The sequence below is a fragment of the Suricata suricatta genome, chromosome 12 (assembly GCF_006229205.1).
Source record: "Suricata suricatta isolate VVHF042 chromosome 12, meerkat_22Aug2017_6uvM2_HiC, whole genome shotgun sequence".
NCBI lineage: Eukaryota > Metazoa > Chordata > Mammalia > Carnivora > Herpestidae > Suricata > Suricata suricatta.
Window position 1 is genome coordinate 20025796 of NC_043711.1, and position 22739 is coordinate 20048534.

The 22739-nt window shown below is 47.5% G+C and overlaps 2 protein-coding genes and 1 non-coding gene across 5 annotated transcripts; 1 reads left to right on the forward strand and 2 right to left on the reverse strand.

Annotated features, from left to right (window-relative positions):
- Positions 1-1404: 1404 nt before the first annotated feature.
- IQCF1 (IQ motif containing F1) lies at positions 1405-3131 on the reverse strand. 2 transcript variants are annotated; one of them, XM_029918693.1, is made up of 4 exons: positions 3053-3131; positions 2759-2869; positions 2562-2624; positions 1405-1861 (listed from the first exon to the last, which is right to left on the reverse strand). In XM_029918693.1, exons 1-4 carry the CDS (start codon positions 3053-3055, stop codon positions 1415-1417), a joined length of 624 nt encoding a protein of 207 aa, XP_029774553.1. In that variant the 5' UTR covers positions 3056-3131; the 3' UTR covers positions 1405-1414. The 2 variants fall into 2 exon arrangements, with proteins under 2 accessions (XP_029774553.1, XP_029774554.1); XM_029918694.1 differs by lacking the exon at positions 3053-3131 and having other exon boundaries at positions 2531-2624; positions 2759-2795.
- Positions 3132-7333: 4202 nt separating this feature from the next.
- On the forward strand, positions 7334-7440 carry LOC115275545. Its single transcript, XR_003901616.1, has one exon. It is a non-coding gene; the product is annotated as a U6 spliceosomal RNA (small nuclear RNA).
- Positions 7441-14747: 7307 nt separating this feature from the next.
- On the reverse strand, positions 14748-22477 carry RRP9 (ribosomal RNA processing 9, U3 small nucleolar RNA binding protein). 2 transcript variants are annotated; one of them, XM_029917436.1, is made up of 16 exons: positions 22323-22415; positions 21954-22036; positions 21659-21752; positions 19027-19136; positions 18586-18653; positions 18461-18502; positions 17997-18123; positions 17255-17379; positions 17080-17172; positions 16650-16750; positions 16435-16569; positions 16294-16356; positions 15988-16133; positions 15829-15908; positions 15020-15093; positions 14748-14911 (listed from the first exon to the last, which is right to left on the reverse strand). In XM_029917436.1, the coding sequence occupies exons 2-16, from the start codon at positions 21985-21987 to the stop codon at positions 14818-14820; spliced, it is 1386 nt and encodes a 461-aa protein (XP_029773296.1). In that variant the 5' UTR covers positions 21988-22036; positions 22323-22415; the 3' UTR covers positions 14748-14817. The 2 variants fall into 2 exon arrangements, with proteins under 2 accessions (XP_029773296.1, XP_029773295.1); XM_029917435.1 differs by lacking the exon at positions 21659-21752 and having other exon boundaries at positions 22323-22477.
- Between the last annotated feature and the right edge of the window lie 262 nt (positions 22478-22739).

Here is a 22739-nt window from a genome sequence, read left to right on the forward strand (position 1 = left end):
TCAGAACCACTGTGAGCTGAAGGACTAGTTTGTCAGGGCAGAGTAGATGGAGCAGGACCAGACACAGGGCTTCTGAGCTTGCAGTCTTGATCCAAGTCTTGATAACCCCAGGACCTTTTGTCTATAGGAAATCATGGGATAGTAGTGCCCAGATGGGCAGAGGGACAGCTTATTCTTGACCTCTTAGTGGTCCCTTTATTACCACCCAAGCCCCAATCCCACTCCAGGTAGCAGCTTTTCATTGAAAGTGACTGTCAGGGCCCCCCGCCTTAGCCTCTGCTAAGATTGGGCTGGGGGTCAGGTGAGGGAAACGTGGCTGATCCTCAACTCTCTATCTGTGAGATACTGTGACCTGACACTCACTAGAGGGTTTGGCTAGCCATGGAGCGCATTCTTTCCCATCTCCACCCTGGTGGAACCTCTCACAAGTCTGAAGGGGAATGAATCCTAGCCTCCATCTGGGGCTAGAGGGTGAGGGACAGAGTTTGTGGTCAGAAGGAAGACTGGGGCTTGCACTCCTAACAATTCCAGTTTGGCTCATTCTGGCTTAGAGGCTGTGTATGAGGATACAATCCCCAGTTGGGCAGGGAGCTTTTGAAGGAGGCCATTGAGAGGATTGACTGCCCATTGATCGACAAGCTGGACCCAGGCAACTGAAGGCTTCTTGCTCCCTCCCTTATCCTTGGCATGTGCATGCCACCCACCATGCCACAGTTAGAGCCTTTTTCAAGGACGTAGCCTTCAAAGAGCAATGTGGCATTGAGAACATCTGGACAGTATATGTGACTAAACCCTGTTAAAGCTTCTATATAAACTTTTAAGATTCTGGCAGGTGGGCGAGATCTACTCACCTTGCAGCCACCCTAGACAACCCTCATACATAAGTTCTCTTGTTTATTAAATCTGCCACCTACCAATCTGGAACAGCCTACCTCCTCCTTCTGTCTCTCCTTCCCCTTTGTGTAGGGGGGCCAGTGTGGGAACCAATGGGAGCCATGATCACAGAGCTTGAGATGGGTAGGCTTCTCTCAATCATGCAGGTGAGAGCACAAGCCCTAAGCACTTAGACCTAGGTGGGTGAATTCCTGACAAATGTGCTGCCATTGCTATCACTAACCCTGCCCCCCCACCAGGCCTCCATTATATGCAACCTTGGGGAGGGGCACCACTCACATGAAGGATGCTCCCTGAGTTGGCCAACATGGCAGGTAGGTTTCACCAACTTTTCTACTTATGGCAGACCTTGCTAATCAGTCTCTCCTTAGTCTGGACAAAAGCTTAGGATCCTTCCCCTTAACAAACTCGGGGCCTTGGACAACCCAGTCCATTCTTCAGCACCAGATGTGAAGTATCTGTCATCATTTGCCCTGACCTCCTGGAACCTGTCAAAGAGAGAGGCTGGGGGAAGACCACTTCACTGCTTTATTGGGAGGGGAATACACTCCGACACAATGCAAGGCCCTGAGCCTAACAAGATTTCTAGCTCCAGATGCAGCTGGTTGGTAGTGACTCTGTAGTGGCCCTTGATGAAACCCTGGGAAGCACAGCAGTGGCATCTCCAGTAGGCCTGGATAATGCGGGCAGCACTGAGCAAACGGCAGTAGCGCCTACGGATGCGCCACATGCGGACCCAGGACTGCAGCTTGACTGCTGCCCACTCCTTCCGTGTAAAGGTCTCCAGTGCTGCCTGCCGTCTCCTCTCCATAAGCTTTGTCAGCATGTGCTTCCACCAGCGCTGAATGATCAACACTCTGATTACGGCATGCAGCAATGTCCGGCGCACCAGGGTGCCTCGCCACCAGGCCTGGATCTTTATGACTTCTGGATTACTGATAGAGGGCTTATTTTGATTTTCTGGGATCTTTCAAGAAAAAAAGGCAGGGAGAGGTGGCATTCAGAGAATGTTCCCTACCCACTGAGTTTGGGGGCATGCCAGAAAGGAAGCCAGATTCCCTATTTACAATCAGCCCTTCCTCTGAAGTTCAGGAGCAGTGGACAAGGCACTGGCGAGAACAAGAAGACCAGGTAGATGTCTTGTCTCTGCCACTCTCTGGTTAATGGACATGGACACAACATGTTGACCTCTGAATCTCAAAGTCCCCACCTGTAAAATGCAAGTACATCTGCCCTGTCTATTTTAATGGATCAAGTTGGCCAGAACTAGGGCAAGAACATATGAACTATGGGTCAAAAAGTTACATGTTCCACCTGAATCTGCCCACCTAATCAAGACCTATGATCCTTTCCAGACCCCACTCACCTGCTAGAGAAGTGGCATCCTTTGCTAATCCTGTCCTTTCATCCTTGACTCCAGCTCTAAACCACAATCTGCTCTCTTCCTCTGACATGTTATAGTGTTAAGTATCCCCTGCTTCATAAAGTTCTACTTATCTCTTCTCCATACTTATTCCTCTTGACTTTCACATTTTAACTCTTAATTAACAAGCACACACACACTATATTAAGCTCAGCTTTCCATATGTTGGCCATTCCATTCCACAAACACAGCCCTTACATTCCCAGCCCCAACCTTGTGTGGTCTCGGGGCAGGGGAACCATACTTGTCTAGCTTTCTTATCAGCACCATCTACTATCTGTGTCTCAACTGTATTTACACCTTCAGCCTGAAAAAGAAATGGGGAAAGAGGAAAAACAAGAATGAGTTTATTCCATACTTAGTTCTGGACCATGCAAAAAACACTAGCCACAAACAGTAGGACACAAGAACCAGAGACATCCAAGTCAAGGCTCCTCCTACCTTTACATTATTCTCTGAGGTCAGTGGTACTGAGGATAAATTGGTCGGTTCCTCTTTCTGCTGAGGCTCATTTTCAGTGGGTCCATTACTATTTTGAAGCTGGTCCTTCTCCTGCAATCAGCAGTTAGGGAAAAATCAAGAGTGAAGCTGAGCTCCCTCCCTCTGCATTCAGTATCCCATACATCCCTAGCTTCCAGGGCTTCCCAGAGTATTCATATGCCAGGAGGATACCCTTATCCTAAGAGAACTATGGGGACATCCCTAAAAAGCCTGGTTGGTCTGTCTTTCACTTACCATTGGATTGGGTGTAGATGGTTCAAGCCCCCTCAGGTCTGTCTTCCTCTATCCATGGATGGTAGATAGAGTGAAGGGGGAGACCTATGATGTCATAAGGGCAGCTGTGACTCAGGCACAAGGATGGCTCCCAATAGTTGAGCTCCCTCCAAGGAAAAGACAAAAGTACTGTCCATTCTTTTCTGCTGGAAATGGCCAATGCCCCGGATACAAAACAAGACACCAGAAATATTGGCCCATATAACTAAAAAAATAATGAATTTAGGGGTGCCTGTCTGGTTCAGTCAAAAGAGCATGTGACTCGATCTCAGGGTCATGAGTTCAAGTCTTACGTTGGATGTAGAGCTTATTTAGAAGAAAGAAAAAAGAAAAAGAAAGAAAATAAGAAAGAAAGAAAGAAAGAAAGAAAGAAAGAAAGAAAAGAAAGAAAGAAAGAAAGAAAGAAAGAAAGAAAGAAAGAAAGAAAAGAAAGAAAGAAAAAGAAAGAGAAAGAAAGAAAGAAGAAAGAAAAGAAGGAAGGAAGGAAGGAAGGAAGGGAAAGAAATTTTTAAATAATTAATTTGATTTATATGTACTGGTGAGGAAGTATATTCAGGATATATTAGCAAGTGAAAAAGTTGGAGATCATTATGATCCCATTCATGTAAGTAAAGCCATCAAGATACATAATTATACATATATAGTAAATGCATATAAAGGGGGAGAAAGGTATATATACTATAAGAGTTGCCATGGAAAGCAACTGAACTGCCACTTTGATGTGGAAAGCTGCGAACACTGATAACCCCCACTTGCAAATCTGGGATGACCCAAGCCATTTGAAAAGCACCAGCGGCCATTTTATTGCAGGCCAGATAACAGATCCAGGCGCCACCAGGACTGACGACCCCCACTCTCAATCTGGACAATATCAAACTGTAATGCCTCACCATGGAATTCCAGCATCCCCCTCCCCACCGAAGCAAACAACCAATTGAATCCTGCCACTGTCCAAAGAAGACCCAACGTGGCTATCAGCCCACCTAAGCTCAAACCCGAAACTTCTGCACCCATAAAAGACCTTGCTCTCCCATATCAGGCGCGACTTCCCTGACTCCCCGCTCCAGAGTCACGGAACCTCGCCCGGGAATTGCAGATCCCAATAAAGGCCTTATTGGCTCCATAACGTGGTCTCTTTGTCCTCCCATCTCTGCCTCCATCTATTAAACCTTACATATACCAAATTGCTACCAATGATTACCTTGGAAAAGTTGAATTGTTGAACCATTCATACAATGTCCAGGAAACTCCATGAGGCTTCCAGGACCAGCTGGGACCCCCATCACAGACTGCAGTTGGCTCAAGTGCTCTCCTGTCTTCTTCCCTGAGGGACTCAAGGCCACATCATATGGTGAGGAGTGGCTACTATTAAAGTTCTTAGCTGTGTTCTTAGCTCTGAACCATGCAAAAGACACTTGCCACAAGACCTCCCCATTTTGGCCTGCTCTTGTCCTCTGAAAACCCACCTCGTTAGTGTAATTCCCTGGTATCCCCTAAGAAGTCACAGCCCCAGGTGTCACTGGGAGTACATTTCTCATATATTGTAGAACACTGAGGTAAGCCACATGACTGAGGGGTAGGGAGGAACTAGGAGAATAGCAGGTATGGCTTGAAATGTATCAAAGGGACAAGGGTCCTTCTAACCAAACTCCATCAGGAAGCTTGTCCACAAACCACTGAGGATGCCTCACCTGCAAATCCCCAGCTGGCATATGGACATCTCTAGCACTCTGTGCCACCCACCCATGTACTCCCTTACCCATGGCTGGCTCCCTGTATAGGCCCCTGAGGGTGGCAAGTAAGGCCTCTGCAGATGGCTAGGAGCATGCATACAAAGCCAGTTGACTCTGTGGGACTGAGAACACAATTTGAGCATTCAGCACTGGCCCCAGGGAAACCAAACAGGAAGGTATCAGAATCCAACCTGGCTTTACAGGATTGAGAGAAGACACACAATCTTAAGAATCATGTCAAGAAGCAATAAGAAGTAAGGAGCAAGTATTTATTTTTGAAGTAGAGAGAGACAGAGCGTGAGTGGGAGAGGGGTAGAGAGAGAGAGGGAGACACAGAATCCAAAGCAGGCTGCAGGCTCCAAGCTGTCAGTACAGAGCCTGATGCAGGGCTTGAACCCAGGAGCCATGATATCATGACCTGAACTGAAGTCAGATGCTTAACCAACTGAGCCATCCAGGTACCTCCCTAAAAAATTTAAAAACAACAAAGGCAAAATTTTCTCACATACAAGGGAACCCCCTTAAGGCTATCAGTGGATTTCTCAGCAGAACATGACAAGAGAAAGTGATATATTCAAAGATATAATATATTTAAAGTGCTGAAAGGAAAAAAAAAATCCTGCTAACCAGGAATAAATCTGTCCCTTAGAAATGAAGACAAGATAGATACTTTCCCAGACAAAAGCTGAAAGTTCATCTCTCTCACCATAAGACCTGCCTTACAAGCAATGCTGACAGGAGTTCTTCAAGCTGACATGAAAGGATGCTAATTAATAAAAACATATGAAAATATAAAGCACACTGATAAAAAGTAGGTATACAGTCAGATTTAGAAGACTCTAATATTGTAATCTGGTGGTGTGCTAATCATTTAACTTTAGTATAAAGGTTAAAGGACAAAATTATTAAAATTTTGTCAATATATACAAAATATAAAAAGAGGTAAATTGGGGCGCCTGGGTGACTCAGTTGGTTAAGCCTCTGACTTCGGCTCAGGTCAGATCTCACGTTTGTGGGTTCGAGCCCCGCGTAGGGCTCTGTGCTGACAGCTAGCTCAAAGCCTGGAGCCTGCTTCTGGTTCTGTGTCTCCTTTTCTCTCTGCCCCTCCACCTCTCATGCTCTGTCTCTGTCTGTATCAAAAATAAATAAAACATTTAAAAAAAGATGTAAATTATGACAACAAAAACAAAATTGGGGGAGGGCTAAGTAGAAGGGTAGGTTATGTATGCAATTGAAGTTGTTATCAACTTAGACTATAAGATGATTTATGTCAGCCTCATGGTAGCCACAAGGCACAAACCCAGAGTATATACACAAAAGCAAAAAAGGAAATCAAAGCATACCACTCTAGAGGCACCTGGCTGGCTCAGTCTGTAGAACACGTGGCTCTTGATCTTGGGGCTGTAAGTGCAAGCCCCATGTTAGGTGTACAGATTACTTAACAAAAAATAAAATCTTAAAAAAAAATTTTAAGCATACCACTATGGAAAAACATCAAAGAAAGCAAGAGAAGAAAGGAACAAAAGAACCACAAAAGAGCCAGAAAGCAATTAATAAGATGGCATTAGTAAATCCTTGCCTATCAGTAAATACTTTAAATGTAAATGGGTTAAATTCTCCAAACAAAAGGCATAGAGTAGTTAAATGAACAAAACAAACAGAAAAGAGCCAGGTAATGCTACTTAACAGAGACTCACTTCAGCTTCAAGGACACACATGAGCCTAAAAGTGAAGAGATGGAGAAAGATATTCCATAAAAAAGGAACCAAGAGAGAACAGGGGTCCACACTTAGACAAAATAGACTTACATTATCTGATTTCAAGACTTACTGTCTTGGTGCACCTGGGTGGCTCAGTCAGTTTAGCATCCCAGGTGCCCCAGGGGACTTCAGTGCAGGTCCTGATCTCACAGCTCCTAAGTTCAATCCCCATGTCAGGCTCTGTGCTGACAGGTCAGAGCCTGGAATCTGCTTTGGATTCTGTATCTCCCTCTCTCTGCCCCTCCCCTGCTTGTGCTCTCTCTCTAAGAATAAGTAAACATTAAAAAATTTTTTAAAAAAGCTTACTGTCTTGAAAGACTATAAAGTTACAGTAATCAAGACAATGTGGTTTTAGTGTAAGAAGAGACAAACAGATCAATGAAACAAAATAAAGAAGCCAGGAATAGACTCACGTTTACGCAGTGTATTGATTTTTTAAAAATGTATCAAGATAATTCAATACAGAAAGGAAATGCATTTTCAAAGGGGAAAAAAAGAATCTTGACCCCTATCTAATATCATAGACAAAACACATCTACACATGATGTATCATAGATCTAAACAAAAATTAAAGCTAAAACTATAAAGCTTCTAGAAGAAAAACCATGAAAATTATTTTGTGACCTTGGAGATGACAAAGATTTCTTAGGACAGAGAAAACACGAAGTATAAAATATTGATAGAGTGGACTTCATCCAATTTAAAACCATCTGTTTATCAAAAGAAAGCATTTTTAAAGGTCAGCTGGGGTGCTCACTTGGGCAACACATACACTAAAATTGGAACTATACAGGGAAGATTAGCATGGCCCCTGAGCAAGGATGACATGCAAATACATGAGACGTTCCATATTTTTCAGTGTGGAGACCATACTCAACAATACTATATGGCATATTTGAGAGTTGCCAAGAGAGTAAATCTTTTTATTTTATTATTATTAAGCTTATTTTTTTGAGGTGGGAGGAGCAGAGAGGATGAGCGAGAATTCCAAGGACATTGGCAGTGTGGAGCCTGATGGCGGGGCTCAAACTCACAAACTGTGAGAACGTGACATGAGCCAAAATGAAGAGTCGGATGCTTAACCAATTGAGCCACACCAACAGCCCTCTTGTGGTTTTTTTTAGATGTTATTTATTTATTTTGAGAGAAAGAGAGTGCATGAGTGCAAGTGGGGGAGGGGCAGAGAGAGATAAAGGGAGCAAGAGAATCCCAAGTAGGCTCCATGCTGTCAGCGTGGAGCCTGAGGAGAGGGTTGATCTCACGACTGTGAGATCATGACCTGAGCCAAAATCAAGAGTCAGACGCTTAACCCACTGAGCCACCCAGGTGCCCCTGAGAGTAAATCTTAAAATTTCTCTTAACAAGTAACAGATGTTAACTAGATTTATTGTGGTATATATATTTACAATATATATAAATATCAGGTCATTATGCTGTATACCTAAAACTAATATAATGTTGTATGTTAGTTGTACCTCAATTTTTTTAAGTCATAGGCTAAAGAAAAGAACACTTACTATATATATATATATATATATAATATATACAGAGAGAGAGAGAAAATGTACAGATTGTGTGTATATATCTGACAAAAGTCTTGTATCCAGGATAGAAAAACTTCTGCAACTTTATAATAAAGATAAGCAACCCAATAAAAATGGGCAAAAGACTTAAATCAACACTTCATAAAAGTAGATATATACAAACAACCACCAAACATGAAAAGTTTCTCGACATCATTGCTTATTAGGGAAAGTCAAACTTACACAATGAAATACCACTACTTATCCATTATAATGGCTCAAATGAAGGAATTTTTAAAAACTGAGAACCAAATGTTGGCAGAATGGAATGATCCATTTGGAAATTAGTTTGGCTGCCCTTGATGTAATTAATCATACATCTACACCTGCTCTGTGACTCTGCAATTCTACTCCTTCATATTTACTTGAGGGGAATGAAAATGTATGTTCACAAAAAGACTTGTATGGGAATGCTTGTAGCATTACATTCATAAGAGCCAAATACTGGAGACAAGTCAAATGTCTATAAACAGGAGAATGGATAAATACATTTTATGAGTATACTCATAATATACTATTAAACCATAAAAGAACTAATGATACATGCAATGACGTTGGTAAATCTCCAGATGTCACGTTGAGGGGGGAAAAAGACAAACACAAAACAGAACATATTGTAGAATTTCATATATGAGGTTTGATAACAGGCAAAGCTAATACATAGGGATAGAAATCAGAACCAGGGTTGCCTTTGGGAACTGGGGTAGATTAGAAAGAGGCATGAAGGAACTCTCAGAGGTGATAGAAATGTTCTGTATCTTGATAAGGTACAGATTTATGGGATATATGCATTTGGCAAGACTTATTTAACTGCACATTTAAAATTTCTTCATTTCACTATACATAAATTATACCTTGATTTTTTTAGATAAAGTTGAAATAAAGCCATTTTAAAAAATAAGAATTCAAAAAACAAAATTGCTAACAGATTCACACTAAAAGAAATGCTAAGGGAAGACCCCACATGGAAGCCCACGTCAGCAGGTAGAATTGAAGGCCCCAGATGTAGTGAATGTGGCATAAATAGAAAAGACCATCTTTTTTTAAGGCTTTTTATTTTAATTCCAGCATAGTTAATATACAGTGTTATGTTAGTTTCAGGTGTACAATATAGTGATTCAACAATTCTATACATTACTTGGTGCTCATCACAATCAGTATACTCTTTAATCCCTATCATCTATTTTATCCATCTCCCCACCCACCTCCCCTCTGGTAACTATTAGTTTGTTCTCTATAGTTAAGATCTGTTTCTTGATTTGTCTCTCTCTCTTTTCCCTCCTTTGTTTGTTTCTTAAATTTCATATGAGTGAAATCATATGGTATTTGTCTTTCTGTGGCATTTCACTTGGCATTATACTCTCTAGATCCATCCATGTTTCTGCAAATGGTAAAATTTCATGTTTTTATGGCTGAATAATATTCCATTGTGTGTACATATTTACCACATTTTCTTTCTCCATTCATCTGTCCATGGATACTTGGGATGCTTCCATAATTTGGCTGTTGTAAATAATGATGCAGTAAACATAGGGGTTCATATAGCCTTTAGAATTAGTGTTTTTTTATCCTTTGGGTAAATGCCCAGTAGTGCGATTGCTGGATCACAAGGTAGTTCTATTTTAAAAATTTTTTGTGATTTTTTAAGGTTTATTTATTTCTGAGAAACAGTGCACAAGCAGTGGAAGGGAGGAGAGAGAGAAGGAGACACAGGGTCCAAAGCAGGTTCCAAGCTCTGAGCTGTCAGCAGAGCCTGATGTGGGGCCAGAATCCACATGACCTGAGCCGAAGTCAAATGCTTAACTGATTGAGTCACTCAGGTGCCCCTATTTTTAAATTTTTGAGGAACTTCCATACTGTTTTCCGCAGTGGCTACATCAGTTTTCATTCCCACCACCAGTGCACAAGGGTTCCTTTTTCTCCACAAGTGTCAACACTTGTTTCTTGTTTTGTTTGTTCGTTTGTTAGCCATTCTGACAGGGAAATTTGTATTTCCCTAATGATGAGTAATGTTGAGCATCTTCATGTGTCTTGGTCATCTGGATGTCTAGAAAAGACCATCTTTTTTTTTAAATTTGTTTATTTTGAGAGAGGAGAGAGGGTGTGAGTGGGGGAGGGGCAGAGAGAGGGGGAGATAGAGAATCCCAAGCAGTCTCCATGCTGTCAACAAAATGAGAGATTTTGACTTGAGCTGAAATCAAGAGTCAGTGAAGCCAGCTGGGTGGCTCAGTTCGTTAAGCATCCACCTCTTGATTTCGGCTCAGGTCATGATCTCACCAGTTCTGAGTTCGAGTCCCACATGAGGCTCTGCACTGACAGCACAGAGCCTGCTTGATATTCTCTGTCTGTCTGTCTCTCTCTCTATGCCCCCCCCCATGCGCTCGTTCACTCTCTCAAAATAAATAAATGTTAAAAAAGAAAAAAAAAAGATTCGGTGGCTTAACTGACTGAGTCACCCAGGTGCCCCTAGAAAATACCATCTTTTAAAATTTCTTTAAAATACCAAGGAGTCCGGTGCCAGCAAGACGGAATAGGGCGCTACCGCTGATCTCTCCCAATGAGGACAACTAAACACTATAGCAAAAATATGAAAAGCAACTGGAGGGACGCCCGTGTGGCTCAGTCGGTTGAATGTCCACCTCTTGATTTCAGCTCAGGTCATGATCCCAGGGTCATGGGATCGAGTCCTGCTTAAGATTCTCTCTCTCCCTCTCCCTCTGCGCCACTCATGTGCCTCTAAAATGAACATTTTTAAAGAGTTGGGGAGAGAGTAACTGGACTCTGAAAAGTGGACAATAGCAGGTGGATTAGGGAAGAAAGACAAAACTTGAGCAATCAGTTCCAGTTTCCACATCAGAGCTGAAGGTGGCCCAAAACACAGAACTGCACTAGTGTGGGTGGCAAATAATCCAAGAGAAAGCCCCTTTTTTACCAGAGAATCGGAAAAAGGCACCTCCTCAAGCCAACGATTATGGACATCCCTTTTATTCCCCTTTTCTTTCTCCTGTTTTCCTGTTCTTGTTTTCTCCCATGGCTCTGCCCCAAGGCAAAGTCATAGAGCTGCACTGTCACAGTGATGGCACCATGAGCTCCAGGAAAACCATCTCCTTGGCGAGAGGAAACACCCAGGATACCATACAGAATTACTCAATGTATGAAGAGCTAGGAAAATCTGATTAATTCTTAAGGAATAGACAATCATTTAATGTCAGAAGTATCAGACAACAATGTTTAAACAGTTGTAACCATCTTCCATGATGGTAAAAGTGAACCCTTTCTAAGTGAATGCAAACAGTTCCCAGAAGAGATATAAAATCTGAAATAAAACAAAAGAGGGATGCCTGTGGCTGGGTCAGTCGGTAGAGCATGCAACTCTTGATCTCAGGATGGTGAATTCGAGCCCACCATTGGGTACAGAGATTACTAAAAAAGAACGAAAAAAACCAACAAGGGGCACCTGGGTGTCTCAGTTGGTTAAGTGTCCGACTCTTGATTTCAGTTCAGGTCATGATCTTGTGGTTGTTGAATTCGAGCCCCACATCAGGCTCTGCACGGACAGTGTGGAGCCTGCTTGGGATTCTCTCTCTTCCTCTTCCTCTTCCTCTCTCTCTCTCTCTCTCTCTCTCTCTCTCTCTCTCTCTCTCTCTCTCTCTGCCCCTCCCTGACTCATGCTTTCTCTCTCTCTCAAAATCAAAAACAAAAAAAACTTAAAAGAGGAATCAAATGGAAATTTTATAACTGTAAAATACAACATCTGAAATAAAGAATTCACTGGCATGCTCATTAGCAGAATGCAGATGACAGAAAAATCAGCTTGAATATAGAGCAATAAGAAATAATCCAGAGAGAAATAATCTTGTGAAAAATTAAGAGCCTCAGCAATCTGTGGAACAATATTAAAAGGTCTCTGACACTGGGGTGCCTGGGTGGCTCAGTCAGTTAAGCCTGACTTCAGCTCAGGTCATGATCTCACATTCGTGGGTTCGAGCCCTGCGTCAGGCTCTGTGCTGACAGCTCAGAACCTGAAGTCTGCTTCAGATTCTGTGTCTCCCTCTCTCTCTGCCCCTCCCGGCTCATGCTCTGTCTCTCTGTCTCAAAAACAAATAAAACATTAAAATAAAAAAGGTCTAACACTTATGTTATCAGAGTCCCAGAAATAAAGAAGTTGATGCAGAAAAAAACTTCTGAAGCAAGGCTAAGAACTGCCCAAATTTGCGAAAGGCGTAAATTTACAAATCCAAGAATCTCAGCAAACCCCAAAGGGGTAATACTCAGTCAACAACCAAAAAAGCAAACAACTTGATTAAAAAATGGACAAAGTACTTGAATAGGTATATATCCAAAGAAAATATCTGAGTGGCCAATAACTGCATGAAAATATCCTCAACACGATTAATCGTTAGGGAAATGCAACTCAAAAGTGAAAGGTGATACCACCTCACACTCATTAGGTTGGCTCTATCAAAGCACAATGCAGCAACAACAAAACACAAGTATTGGCAAGGATGGGGAGAAATGGAACCCTTGTGCACTGTTGGTGGGAAAGTAAAATGGCATAGCCATTGTAGAGAACTTCATGGAGGCTCCTCAAAAAATTAACAGAATTCCCCTATGTCGCAGCAATTCCACTTCTAGGCATATACCCAAAGGAAACGAAAGCAGAGTTTCGAAGAAATATTTGTACAGCTGTGTTCATAGCAGCATTATTCACAATAGCTAAAACATGGAAGCAACCCAAGTATCCGTTGGTGGATGAATGGATAAACAAAATGTGGACTATACATACAATGGAATATTACTCAGTCTTAAAGAGAAAGGATAATGAACCCTGAGGACATTATGCAAAGTGAAATACATCAGAAATGCATCAGTCACAAAAACAAATATCGTAGAATTCCACTTGTAGGTGCTAGTTGTGGTCAAAATCATAAAAAGTAAAATGGCAGTTGCCAGGTGTTAGTGGGAAGAGGGTCTGGGGGGGTACTGTTTAACAGGTACAGAGTTTCATATTTTGAGCATTTGGCAGGTGGACAGAGGCAGCAGCTGCACACTGTAAATGTACCTAATACTGCTGAATTGTGTGCTTAAAAATGGGTACAATGGTAAAATTTGTGCATTTGAACACAATAAAAAACACAGAAAAAGATGTATTCAAGAAAACCATGCCGACATGTAATTAAACTGCTGAAAATCAAAGAAAAATCAAGAAAAATCATAGGGGCGCCTGGGTGGCTCAGTCAGTTAAGCCTCCGACTTCGGCTCAGGTCAGATCTCACGTTCATGGGTTCAAGCCCCGCGTCAGGCTCTGTGCTGATAGCTAGCTCAGAGCCTGGAGTCTGCTTCTGGTTCTGTGTCTCCTTCTCTCTCTGCCCCTCCCCCTCTCATGCCCTGTCTCTTTCTGTATCAAAAATAAATAAAACATTAAAAAAATTTTAAAGAAAAATCATAAAAGCAGCCAGAAGAAAAACGATGCATCACTAAGAGAGGGGCAAGTATTCAAAGGCTGCAGATTTCCTCTAGCAGGAGCTAGGAGCACGCCCACAGAAAAGAGGTTAGTATATTAAGGTGTACTTCAGTGTTGCTCCTTTGCAGTGTCTTTCAGGTTGTTTATGCCATCATTGAGCTGAACTGGAGGCAATACAGTAAATGTACCTAATACCGCTGAATTGTGTGCTTAAAAATTCAATACAGGCAATGAATTCTATCAACGTCTTCTGACCTCGAACAGGATTTTCAGGGGTTCGATTTGAACCTGACCCCGCTGGCCTCAGAAGAATGAGGGCAGGTAGGAGCAGGTCTATCTGAGTGTGAGGCCTCAAGAGCATGGGAGCAGGAGAGAAGCCCTGTGGCTTCCTGAGGGGACCACACCGTCCCTTGAGAACCACAGACTCAGTGGTTGAGCCCAAAGGGTTAAGGGAAAGGTTAGAGCAGAATCTGTCATGTTCCCTTCTCATTTCCCATGAAGAGGAGACTTCGCTACACTTCCACACCTCCAGTCTGCCTCCTCCGGCTTCGCCCGCGGCAGGAGTAAACTATCCAGTGGGTAAAATCAGGAGGATGAACCTTCAGGAGAGTGACAGCCCGGCTATCATTCGGACCAAGGGCAGAGCTATTCCCAAGTCCGGGACATTTGTCCCCAGGCAGTAAGCAGTGCAGTGTGTCACCCCCACCCCAGGTGCAGTCTGTCCCCTCCAGCTTCCTCACCTGAGGGGGGCGGGGCAGGTCACCCTGACTTGTAGGCCTAGTGGTCTTATCAGTTCTGACTCCACAGCCAGCCCCCCCCCCACCTCCCCGACACATAATTGGACAGCCATGGCTTCCTAGCTGAGGGGTCAGCTTCTGACACCTACCCCCAGAGCAGTGGGCGGGGAGCTGGCCTCATAAAGTCACAGAGGATACTCAGGGACCAGGAGCTTTCTGAGGTCTCCATCCCCAAGTTCCATGGAAAAGGATAAAAAGCTGTCTGCCACCAGAGGGACAGAATGGAGACTGCGGGAGCCCTGCCCCGCTCTGGCCTTTTCCAACCCACAGTGCCACCATCACCCGCTCTTCCCCACCCAAGAAGCTGCAAGAGACAAGGCCCAAAAGAGGAGGCTTTTAATACAAAGAGGGCAGGGCCTAGCCTGGGAAGGACTTAAAGCGGAGAAGAGTCAGGAGCTGGCCGTGGGGGGCCCGGGGGCCCTGCGGAGGGGGATGATGCAGACCGAGTTCCGAGCCTCTTTGATGCGCCACCATCGGCCAAGCCTGGACAAAACAAAAGGAGCAGCTGAGGCCAGGCCCAGCCCCCAGCATCCCCACTCCCAAAGGGTAGCCCATCCTCGCCACCCTCACCCCTCCAAGGGTGCCTCATACCTGTGTTCCTGCCCCACCCCGGCCACCAGGAAATCCCCAGAGCTGGAGAACTTGAGGCTATTGATGAAGCCCACCTGAGAAGAGGGAGAGACATGGAAAGAAGTGAGAAGAGATCCCCCCCAACACCCCAGCCACAGCCAAAGGCATGGCCTCAGCAGGCCTTGCTTAAATCCCTGCCTGCCTCCTGCACCCAGACCAGCCCTTGACCTCTTAGGGCCTCAGGCTCCACGCCTGTGAGATGGAGGAAACCAGACCAGCAGCCGTACAGTGCATTTGTGAGGACTTAAGGAGACAATGCATGCCAAGTACATTGGGTGTCAGGGGTGGCCCAGGCCTTAGCTCCTGGCTGTGGGGTCCTGGAGACCCCATGACCATCACCAAGCCCTTCACTGTCAACAGGCATCGCTGGGCATCCTGCCATTTCCCCTTAGGATGCCACACATTCACAAGCCCTAGCCTGGTGTCAATCTGGCACCAGCCATGCAGAGCCCATCAGAGAGCCGGGCCCTCCATGCCTCTGCACACACTGCTCCTTGCCTTGTCCCTACCTTGTTCCCCTGCACCTGGGACAGGGTTGGGATGGAAGAGGGGAAGGGGAGGAGGGGAAGGAGGAGGAAAAAGGAGGGAGGGTTCCTGTCAGGCCCTGTGCTAGGAGCTGGGAGTATACAAAAGAGAAGTCATAGCCGGCCCTGACCTGAGGAGCCCCTATTCTGGCAGGAAAATACAGTAAGGGTCTAATTCCAGGGGCCACGAGCTCCTAGGCCTCGGAATGGCAGCAAAGACAGGCTGGGCACTCGAGTCCCACTCACCAGGGGAATGTCGCAGAGAGGGTCAAGCCGCCGGAAGCCCTCCCCACACTGCCAGAGCCGCACGCAGGAACTGTGGGAGCCTGTGGGGGACGGGGACAGTGAGCACCCCCACATCAGCCCACCCTGCAACCCCTCCTCTCCGCCTCGAAGGGCACCCGCCTGTGGCCACAAGGTCCGTGTTGAGCAGGGCTGCCACCGACGACACCCAGAAGGGCTGCTCCAGGCCCGGTTCCCCCCGCAGCCCGTGGGCTTCTCGCTGCAGGGCAAGTGGCCGCTTCTTAGAGAGGCCCCACAAGGCCACAGACCTGCGACAGAGAATGTAATCAGCAAGGGACTGGGGTAGGGCAGAAAGGCCACTCAGCAGGAGGAATCACACCAGCTTCGGGGGGCTGGAGGGGTGGTTTCCAGGAGGCAAGTCCAGAAGGAGTGGCAGTGGCCTGAGATATCGAAAAAGGCAGCTCTTACCCATCATCTGCACCTGACACCATGTGCTCCTCATTGATGAGCTGGATGCTATCAATGGAGCCCCTGGCAAAAAAAGGAGCGGTAAGGGGCACGGCCCCACCCCCAGGCACTTGCCCAGCACAGCCCAGTAGATGGCCTTACTGGTGGCCATAGAAGACAAGCTGGGACTCCTCCGGGATCTTCCACACGCGCACCGTCCCGTCTCGGCCCCCAGCCGTCACGCAGCATTCCCTGCTCAGGGCATCCAGCGCGGCCACGGCATCCTGGTGCCCAAAGCTGGAGCGGGGCAGAGGGAGGATGGGGTCACGCATGAACGGGCGCACACACCCACACACCCTCTCCCCGCACACACTCACAGCGTCTCCACATAGGAGTTCTCTGCCACATTCCACACCTTCACCGAGCGGTCATGGGACGTGCTGTAGAGCTGGTGGGTGCCTCTGCGGAAGGCCAGCCCCTAAGGGTACACGGAGAGTGGGTGTAGGGGACCTGGACCACAACAGGCGAGACAGGGGTTGGGCCCAGGGAGGACTTCCTGAAAAGCAGGTCACAAGGCACAGGAGCCAGGGCACACTCCCTGGCGATCAAGCAGCTGCAGACTTCTCAAAGCCTCCCTGCTTCTTAGGCAAGCCCACGCAGCCTCTCCCAGTCTTCCCTATCCCTTCACCCCCTTTATGTCCTTTACAGTGCCACTCACTGTGCAGAAGTGCAGGTTCTCTGACCCCAGGGACCCTCTGCCTCAGTCAGCCCATCACCCAAGCCCAGCCAAACATCCACAGCTCCTACCGACACAGCGTCCCGGTGTCCCGTGAAAGTGTACAGGTGTTGACAGCTCTGGGCCTCCCAAATGAGAATGAGCTTGCTGCGGTCACCTGAGGCCTGTGGGGATGATGACAATGGTCCCGGGCACCCAGTGGGTGCCTGGGCCTCTCGCCCTACCCCAGAACCAACCCTGCCTTACAAGGTACTTGCCGTCAGAGGAGATGGCCATGCAAAGGATGTGGCTGCCATGGCCGGGGGGCTGCCCCTCTGCACCCTTCTTGACTCGTGGGATCACATGAAGCTTCCGTCCGCTCTCAACACTCCCTGACATGGGGAAAGAGAAAGGCTACTGCGACAGAGGAGAGGACTGGCTGGCGACCCCCGCAAGGGCAGCGCGGGGCTGTGAGAAAGGGCATGGCCTCGGGGCCAAAGATCTGACTCAGCCATTGTGAGACCCTGCACAGGTCCCCTCAGTTTCCTCCTCTGTTATTTGGTGACCATAATCCCCCAAAACAGCCCCACAGCCCCAGGACAGGATGGTGCTTTAGGACCAAAGGTGCATATTCTTCTGGTTTCTCCTGAGGGTGGATGAAGGAAGTACTCAGTTGTCAAAGGGGAAACCCAAGAGGACCAGGACGCAATCCTAGGACTGCACAGAGTCTCAATCACCCTCCAGCTGCCCACCTGTAGTATCCCTCCTCATTCACTCATTATCCTGCCTCAGTTCATCATCCCCAGTGACAGCACCACGGAACTCACGAGCCCCACTCCTGGCCAGAAGCTTCCACGGTCATCCAGAAAACACTTCTTTAAGAGCAAACGTACTTCTAGAAGCTTTCCCCATCAGGCTTCAGTCTGCCCTGATTACTCCCTCCTCCGAAGACCAGCCCTCCCCAAAGACCCCCGAGGAGGGCTATACCTCCACCCAATTTCTCACTCACACTTGATAATGGTACAGTCTTTGGCAGCAGAGAAGATGGCCGAGTCGTCGGGGGTGATGACCACACATGTGATGGAGAGCTGGTGCCCCCGTAAGACTCGGATGTCGGCCGGGTCTGGGGCCAGAATCTGGGTGGGCAGGGCTGGGTCACTGCGACAGGGGGCAGGAAGGCCCCTACACACACACACACACACACACACACACACACATACACACACACACACACACACCATCCTTTCCCACCACCCTGACCACACACACACACACACACACCATCCTTTCCCACCACCCTGACCAGAAAGCAAACTAGACCCAAGACTGCAAGGATCAGACCCTTATCTGGTCCTGTCTGCCCGAGTGCCCACCCACCATGTTCCAGAGCAAACACCCCATTCCCTGAGTTGGGCCATGTGCCCACCAACCCAGAAGGGACCCGATTCACTCCAAAGTGCCCTGCCCACTCACCTCCTTTGCCACCGACTTCTGCAGCCTGCCTCTCTGCTCGAGCTGTACAGAGAGGAGAGGGTGAGCAGGAGCAGGAGCAGGAGCAGCCCCACCCTTCTCTCCTACCACCTCCCCCCAGCACTCACCACGTCCTCCTTCAGGCGCCCTGCCACCTGGTCCTCCTCAAATGCCTGGGCTTCAGCCTTCTCCTCCTCTGTGCAAGGACAGACCAGACCAAGTAAACCCAGGCCAAGATTCCACTTCTCCCTTCCTGTTCCCACCCCACCACCACCTCCATCCTGGACCCCAAACACTCAGGCTGTGTTCCATGGGAAGTTCAGGATGCCTTGGGCAAAGGAGAGGTCTCCTCCTGCCTACCCCCTGCCTTTATTTAGAGATCAGGCTGAAGCCACCTGAAGGTCTGGCCCAGCCCAGGAGGCCCGTTAATCTCCTAGCCATTCTCCCACAGGGCTGCTGGCGCCAGGAGCTCTGGCAGCCCACCATGTCCCTGCATCAGTCACCCATCAGGTGCAGCAGGCAGCCTTAGGCACACACCCTCCACTCACAGGCCCAGCGCATGAGCTTACCTTGTTGCCTGAGCTGCTCCAAGTAAAGCTTGGCCAAGCGCAGCTTCTTTTCCTGGGCTGTCTCCTCCAGCTCTTCCTCCTCCTCCTCCTCAGTCCTCTTGGGAGCTAGGCTGTGGATGGGAAGGGGCTGGCTCTGATGGGGCTCACCCACTCCTCCGGCCTCTCGAACCATGCCTCCTCGCTGTTTCCTGGCACTCAACCGCCCCCATCCTGCCAGCCCCCATGGCCAACAATTCCACATGAAGAAAACCAAAAGAGGTGACTACCAAACTGAAAGGACCCACCCAGTGCCCGACATAAGGGTCAAAAGAGACCCAAAACCCAAAAGATCACTGTGAAATTTCTCAACTCTAGAGAGAAAGAGAAGGTTCTACAGGCTGCTGAGAAAAGGTCAATACAAAGGATCAGGAATCAAAAGGCTTCAGAAGTCTCAACAGCAACACGAAAAGCGGCAGACAAGGAGCCTCACACACAAAATTCTGAAGGAAAATGTGAACTCCTGAAAGGCATGTCAATTATTATCAGATATACAAGGTGCCACAGGATTGGTCTTTTCTAAATGTCATTAAGGGATGGGGGACGTGCTCCCCAAACAAGAGGATAAACTAAGAATAAGAAAGGCATGGGAGACAGGGAATAGGAAATCCAACATGGAGGGCAGACAAGGTAAATCCCAGAACCACCCCCAGACAGGGGCGCAGCCGGCCCAGGTCTGATAAAAGGGCCCAAGAGGCAGAGACGCTGGGAGGTCATTGCCTCATCCTCATTGCCATAGCACCATCCTCTACCTTGAGGACAGGATTCCAGGTGAAGCTTAACTGGTCTTGGCTTGACCTTGTGCTGAAGTTTCTGCTTTCCCTTCCATGGCCCGCTCCCTCCCCCGGCTGAATGCATTCTCTTTACTCAAGACAAAGTCCTACTATGACTTGTTCCTGGCAGCTAGAGGTAGGTCACAGGAATCGTCCCCTTTGATCACACGCCTAATGATACCTAGTCCCTGTCAAATGCCCAGCTGTTCCCCAGGACTCATTCATGACCTTGCCCACAACTTTCCCAGAAAGAACCTTGGAAACTCTCAAGGAAGCCAAGGCTAAACCAGGCTGCACACACCATTTAATACTCAGTGCTCAGCAAGCCTTCAGCCAACAGCACTGGTGGCTGTCCTGCTAACCAGCCAAGGTTAGAACTTGCACTCCGTTTACCAAAAAAAATCAGCCTATTGTTTAGGGGTTCACACATAGGAGACAGAATTCTAAAGGAAAGCAAAGGAAGTATACATTGTATGATTCCACTCATTTGATGTTCTGGAAAAAGCAAAACTCCAGGGACAGTAGTTAGCAGGGGCTGGAGGGAGGGCAGTAACTGACTACAAAGGAGCAGGGGGAGTTCTGGAGTGTGATGGAACCCTTCTACACCTTCACACTGGTGGTCATTACACAACTACATGTGTTTGTCAAAACTCACAAAAAAGGTGTACACTGAAAAAGATGAACATTACTGTATGTAAATGATATCTGAATGAAAAAATGAAGAAGAGGAGGAGAAGGAGGGTAGGGAGGAAGGAATGAAAGAAGGAATAACCAAAGAAACGATTGACTCAGTTGGGGCTTCCAAGTTTCCGTAAACGATCTAGTTCCTAACCTATGTGGTGGGTGCACAGAGGTTCATCATTTCACCACTCCTCCCTATAATACAAATACATTCCATGAACTCTTCTGTATCTCATACATTCATAACGCATTCTTTAAACATTACAAGTAACTGGCACAGGGCCAGGCACACACCTACCCACAGTAACCTCTGAGAGTAAGTATATTAAAAGGAGAAAGTATCTATCTCTGTGAGCATGTTAAGGCCAACATGTTTTAGGAGCACCTGGGTGGCTTAGTCAATTAAACCTCCGACTTCGGCTCAGGTCAGATCACATGTTCGTAGGTTCGAGCCCTGTGTCAGGCTCTGTGCTGACAGCTAGCTCAGAGCCTGGAGCCTGCTTCCGGTTCTGTGTCTCCTTCTCTCTCTGCCCCTCCCCCTCTCATGCTCTGTCTCTCTCTGTATCAAAAATAAAACATTAAAAAACATTTTTTTAACTTAAAAAGGCCAACATGTTTTAGAAGCTGCATTTCTAAAGCCAACTCTTAGTGAAGGCACCAGGATACCCTGGTCTGACAGCCTCCATTCCACAGGTTCAGGCCTGACACCTTCTAGCCCACTCTGAAACCCGCCAGCATGCCCTACCCCTGTCACCTGCAGAATGAGGGAGGTATTCAAAGCCCTCTGCAATCTGGATGCAGCCAACACCTATCTTTCCATCTTCCCTATCTCCCAATCTGGCACATGTAAAGCCCTAGACTTTTCTCTGATCCCTGAGTGTCCTCCCTGCCTTTACATGAAGAACTCCTCATCTCTCCAGGCCCTATTTAAATGTCCCCTCCCCTGTTTCCAGAACACAGAGCTGTAGAATACACATCCCATTACAACACGCTTTGTCTTCACCTCCCTGCTCATTTCTACCCTCGACAGTAAAGTCAGTACCTGGCATATGTTGAGAATCAGAGGGGAGAGCAGCAACTGTGAAATTGAGGGAAAGCAGATGAAGAACTAGCAAGCATTTCTTGCATCCCCCTTCCCTTACCATCCAGTCCAGCCTGTGCTCAGGTCCCTGCCATGAACCAGGGAGCTCTCAATGGTCTCGCATTGGGACTGGGCGTTCTCCCCACACAGAGACCCTGCAGGGAAGGAGATGAGACTTCTCAATCTCCTCAAGATGAGTCTTACTCATCAGGGTTAGAACTAAAGGAAAGAGCCTAGATCTAAGAGCCAAAAAGGCGGGAGACCTGGGTTCTAGGCCCAGCTCTGCCCAGGCTCAACGAGTCTTCCATACACCATAGGCCCAAGGGTCCCTTTCCCCTAGATGGAAGACAGCTCACCTCTCACTCTCAGAGTCGCTGGAGATCTCCTCATTCATCTTGCCGCCTCGCTTGGACTTGCCCTTCTCTCTGGCAGAATCGGCCTGAGAATTAAATAATCCTTTCTTTGGTTAAGAGTCTCAACCACCCCAGCACTGTCCAAGGGCCCTTTCCGATCCCTCGAGAGCCGCGGGACTAGGAAAGGCGGTGTAGTCCCCGCGAGCTCAAGTGCAAGGCCTTCCAGGATTTGGCCCGCGGAGGGACGAGGCTGACTCCAGCTTAGATCCGGGGAAAAGGGACGTGGAGGAGCCGGGGGCCTGGGTGTCCGTAGGAGATGACGCTGGTACCAGTAACGAGCCTAACTCTGGTCCGCAGAAGCGCCAGGCTTACCTTCCGCCGCCGCTTGGTGGGCCCTGCAACGACCCCGGCCCCCGAGGCTGACTTTCCACGTTTTCGAGCCGCCGCTGCTGCCGACATGCTGCTCACCTTGTGTGTAGCGACCACCATGGAGTACTCACGTGGCTGCTAAACTTGGTCGGTCTGGCAAGACTCCGGGCCCGGATAGGCTCCCATTGACCGGTGGGCCCCGCCTCCCAGAGCTCCATTGGGTCCTTCTGTAAACTCTGCCACGCCCCCCAAGCGCCCATAGGGTTAACGCTTGTAGCCACGCCTCCAGCATTTCCTACAAGCTCTCGCGTCAGGCTCCAGCAGAGCGCAAGACTCTGGGCGCTTCCGCCACAAGGCAATGGCGCGTGCGTCCTGCTGCGGGCTGACGTCGGAGGGAGGGTCGGAAGAGATTCTGCTTCT

Coding starts and splice junctions, on each gene's coding strand:
- IQCF1 (XM_029918693.1), bottom strand. Junction 2,625..2,758: donor CCTCAGAGAATAATGTAAAG/GTAGGAGGAGCC, acceptor TTTCTTTTTCAG/GCTGAAGGTGTAAATACAGT. Junction 1,862..2,561: donor CTGATAAGAAAGCTAGACAA/GTATGGTTCCCC, acceptor TTTTCTTGAAAG/ATCCCAGAAAATCAAAATAA.
- RRP9 (XM_029917435.1), bottom strand. CDS start 22,439: ATGGTGGTCGCTACACACAAGGTGAGCAGCATGTCGGCAGCAGCGGCG. Junction 22,037..22,322: donor CCACCAAGCGGCGGCGGAAG/GTAAGCCTGGCG, acceptor TTTAATTCTCAG/GCCGATTCTGCCAGAGAGAA. Junction 18,124..18,460: donor AGAAGTCGGTGGCAAAGGAG/GTGAGTGGGCAG, acceptor CTGCCCACCCAG/ATTCTGGCCCCAGACCCGGC.